Source organism: Ischnura elegans, chromosome 7, assembly GCF_921293095.1.
Source record: "Ischnura elegans chromosome 7, ioIscEleg1.1, whole genome shotgun sequence".
Classification (NCBI taxonomy): domain Eukaryota; kingdom Metazoa; phylum Arthropoda; class Insecta; order Odonata; family Coenagrionidae; genus Ischnura; species Ischnura elegans.
This window is the reverse complement of record NC_060252.1, coordinates 71,635,297-71,639,981: the sequence shown is the minus strand read 5'-3', so window position 1 is coordinate 71,639,981 and position 4,685 is coordinate 71,635,297. Positions and strand designations below refer to the sequence as shown.

Below are 4,685 nucleotides of genomic sequence, written 5' to 3'. Positions count from 1 at the left end.
TTGTGGCGGGTAACTAAAGGAGATACGCCCCCTTTTCTATTCGGTCGTGCATCTTGAATATGACGAACGAAGAACTTTCTCTATTATTAGCTCTATGTTCATTACTTCCATCTTGCTAGAGCCGTCCTTAGATATTGAGGATCAATCGCAAACTAAATCGCAGGACCACCACGACGAGCAATATTGTCCGTTTCTTTCTGGAAATGGTTTGAAAAGGTATTCAAGTTTTCACGTCATATTTACGTTGCAAATCAGTCAATCATGTGAAATTTAAATGCTCTGGAAGGCAAATCATGGTTTATGCGTGCGAAATGACTTTTCCGTGAAAACATTTTCGCATGAGACCAATGGGTGAATAAGTCGCCCTTGAATGTCCGCAAATAAGTGACATTCTTTTCAGCCATTATTGCGGAGCGTGTTCTCAACTTTTCTGCACCAACTGACCGAGTCTATCAGCTAACCTGCCACCGATTTTGTACCAGTATCTACATTCATATGATGAAAATAACTATATTCATTTAAGCATGTTCACCATGATTTAATTGGTAAAAGTGGACTTATAACCCTGATTTCACCGGTACATTTTCATAGTTCATTGGCCACATGGTTATAGCTAATCAAAGAATTCATTTTTAAAATTAATAATGATGTCAATACAAGGTATAGATCAAATTGCCATTCAGTGAATGTTTTACAGATCTCCTCGAGGTTGGAAATATTTCTGTGGTCAGCACCAGTTACGGAATACGGACAAGGGGGAGCTGGGAGGGGGACCTAAGGGGTAACGCCCCAGCAGTAGAAGGGGTCCAAACAAAATTACCATGTTAGCTAGTGTAAACTGGATACCCATAGGCTGAGATCTGGACCCACCACTGTCTGTGGTGTGAACACATTTGGACTGGATGATATAATGTATAACTCACCTGGAAAAATTATTCTTCGAGCCAAGTTTTTACGGTTCTGAATCCATTATATGGGCATAAATGAGAAGTCAAGAACCACAATTTATGGGAACATCCACATCTTAGGGGAATAGTACGTACGAAATCGCTCAGTAAAAGATGGACCCTCATTTACGACTTCACCCAAAACTAATCCCTTAGTGACTAAAATCACCCATTTGTCTGATGACTCAAACTTGACTTGTGGTACATTTCTCTAAATGAGAGGGCTTAGGGGATTGCAATTTTCACTATTTTTTGGATGGATGCCTGCTGTATATTTAGGGTTGGAAGAGACTTGCAGCCTACTGCTCCTCTACCCACCACTCTGCGTGGGCATAGGGATATGTACGTATTTTCTTCATAAATTTGGCATTTGGGCACACTAAAATTTGGCATTTTGTGGGACAACAATAAGTCGAAATACATGAAATTCTTTCCTGAAAGAGCAGTAACTCAGCAAAATCTTAAGGAAATGACCATTTGATTTGTGACACCTTCCAATAAATGGGTCATGAGTATGGGTTAGGTTTTAACCTTGAAGTTTCAATTGGTGCGAGAAATCCACAGAGGAAAAATCATTCGCCTTGACCAGGATTCGAACCCGGATCCCTCGATTTCCGGCCGAGTGCGTGGATGTGTGGATTTTTCGCACTATTTGTGCATTGCGGGTGACTCCGTAAAAAGTTATCACCGTGGCTAGTCCCGGTATACTTTCATTTGAAGTTTCAAATTTTTTAGATAAAATATTTGATCAGTTCCACAACTTTTTTTCATTGGGCCACATGGATTTGAAAAAAATCAACTTTTCCACCTTACTGTACACTCTTTCCAATGTAAATAAATTTGATGTTTTTCATTTTTTTGTACATGATTGATTTGCATTTCTTGCGAGGCCCGTAATATATTTCAATTGGAGGAATTCCTTAAAAGTGATTTCGCAGCAACAAATGGTAATTAATGCAATTTATTTGTTCCAAATAAAGGTGTTTTCAGGGTTTTCATAGCGTTCGTCCATTTTGCCCACAACTTAATAATCTGCCATCAGAGGTGGGTGCTCTATAATTGGTCAATCTTCTGATCTTCTCTCCTCTTCAATGCTTGTCTCTATATATTGGATAACTGATACCAATCTTTACCACTGAAGTTTTTGGTTGCTAATAAGTTTTCTGTGCCTTCACTGGGTAGAAGGCTATCAGTTACCACAAAATTCAACCCAACATGGGAAAGGAGAGAGGACTGGCCAATCAAAAAACACCTACTTCTAATAACTAATTATAGAGGAGAGGCAAAAAGTCCTCCTTCAATGACCTGAAATCTACAGCTGTAGTGCCAGCAAAACTATCATTTGTGCAAATAGGCCATGTTGATGAAAACCTCTCCATGACCTCTCTATTAATCTTGGACCTGCCATTGTTCTTAATAAGGAATTCATCTCATAATGATGGAGCATAAATGAACAAGGTACCAATAAAATGAGTAAATAATGGATTAAAAGACTCTTCGACTTTCATACTTTAATGTATTTAAATTATCAAAAAGTAACATTATTTACAAATGCCACATACTTCAACAATACGTGAAGAAATACTAATGGTCAAGGAATTGGATGATAAGGTCTCTAATTATTTCTTTACAAAAAATACTAATAGCACACCTTAACATCACAAATCATCATAAAAAAATACAAAAACCTACCATTTCTCAACATATGAGAGGTCAACCAATTTATCCTACCCTATTCATTACCTTTGGATTTTTTAGATCAGTGTATAAAAGCATTAAAATCATAGAGAGGGTGTAGTGAAAATAAACAACTTAACCAACTATTTTCCTTCTCACAAGGTATCTTTTAAAAAAAAACTTAAACACTACAAATAACCGCACCAAGTCACCAAAATTACCAGCAAATACTATTTAAGAATAAATACATGACTGTCGACATGAGGTTTCCTTTTGTATCTGTAAAATTATAACTTTTAATTTTTAGTAGCACCAACTACGAATTATGAACTACGAAATTGGAAATGCAATTGCACCCAGGTTTATTAGATGTTTTCAAAAAATATCTAATAGTGGTAGCACACCTTTGGCAAATAATTAACATATATTAAATTAATATTGCAATGGTACAAGTTTTTACAAGGCTTGAAATAACTTTGCCGCAAAAGACCAAATATATATATTTATATGTGAGTGTGTAAACATGCCAATAACCTCTTCACTCAGTATTCGGCAAAAACAGGAACTTCGTCAAGTTCTAATACTAAGAACCCTTCACAGGGCGCACCAAATATTAAACAACTGCAGCAACTGAAATACATTAATTGTGCTTCCTTTCCCACTGAACATACAATATTGACTTAATAATGAAGCCATTAACAAAAAAGTATTGCAAATATTTCCTCCCTATTACATGTTAGTAGTACAGAAGCAGGCACCATGGTTGGTTATAGATCCAGAGGATATATGGAATAGGATACAATTAAAAGGAATTTCAATTGAGCTGGTAGTTATCACAAGATGACATTTCATTCATAATATATTTCATAAGGAATAAATTGTCTATATATGTATATTCATGAAAATCATGTTTTCCTGTTTCTCTGCTAACCTTCGGCAATACTTTCCACTTTAACATGAGAATGGATCTGGAATAACAGATATCAAGAACTTTGCTCCAGTTGTTCAGGCACTCAGTAACAACCATCCATCCAATCAACCTTCGGTGGCTTCTTAGGGGCTGCTCTACTTGCAGGTATCCTACTAATAAGAAATAGCTCATAGTTAATATCATGTATTTAAAACTAAAGATTAACATTTTCCAATCCATTAAATAACTCCAAAATGAGCTTTTCTTTTAGTCCATTTGATTTTAGGCATGCATTAGGATTAAAAGGATGATTGAAAATTTAATGCATGAAATTCACATACATACCTAATCAAACTGTATTAACCCTCACATATACAAACCAATAGTTAGGTTGAATCAAGGCATGAGTGAGACCCACCAATAGTTCTAACATAAAAATTAATCATATTTGTGGCTTGAATATTTTTGGATCATTTGCATGTCTTAATCAATATTCTTTCGATTAGATGAAGCAAGTTTTGCTGTGCTACATGTCCTTTGATTACTCACAATAATCACAATATGGTTCAATCATCATTACTCAGCAGCTCAAGAATAACCCCAACACAAAAAATCTTATAGGACTACCAATGGCTTTGTGTAAATGGAATAAACAAGGGCCATTTTTTTCAACCTCCTATAGCTCAGCAAAAGGACCATACAAGCAACAGGCGAGTACTGCATGGATTGGGCAACTGCATGTCCTCTGCACCACATGCTCAAGTCATTACTGACCGTAAGTTGTTAGTTTAACATTCCTGGCAATCTCATTAACTACACTACCTCAACTGATTCTCCTGCCAAGTGTGCACTGCAGGGGGACAGTCAGAAAACTCGCCAAGTGGCTTTAGCATTGACTTTGAGAGAGCTGTGCCGACGGAAACTTCGCTGTTGCGGAAATCAATACAGGTAGCCAAGTATTCACATTAATTTCTGGATACTTTCCACCTACGGATTGCATAAAAAACTGTATCGCTAGACTTTCAAGCATCTTGTCCAAATGCTGTAACAAGAGAGTGATAATTGGCATTGACTCAAATAGCAAAAATGAGATATGGTTTTCAACCTTCACCGATCCAAGAGGGAAGGAGGTAGAGGAATTCATAAATTCA

The 4,685-nt window shown here is 36.6% G+C and overlaps 1 protein-coding gene across 6 annotated transcripts in view; it reads right to left on the bottom strand.

Annotated features, from left to right (window-relative positions):
* Nucleotides 1-2,438: 2,438 nt before the first annotated feature.
* LOC124162911 overlaps nucleotides 2,439-4,685 on the bottom strand; it is a 30,168-nt gene continuing 27,921 nt past the window's right edge. For 5 of the 6 annotated variants that reach the window (XM_046539634.1, XM_046539639.1, XM_046539638.1 and 2 more), the window contains one exon: nucleotides 2,439-3,707. In XM_046539634.1, coding sequence (XP_046395590.1) covers nucleotides 3,638-3,707 — 70 coding nt within the window. In that variant the 3' untranslated portion in view covers nucleotides 2,439-3,637. The remainder of the gene's footprint in view (nucleotides 3,708-4,685) is intronic. The other variant, XM_046539635.1, reaches the window with a different exon arrangement.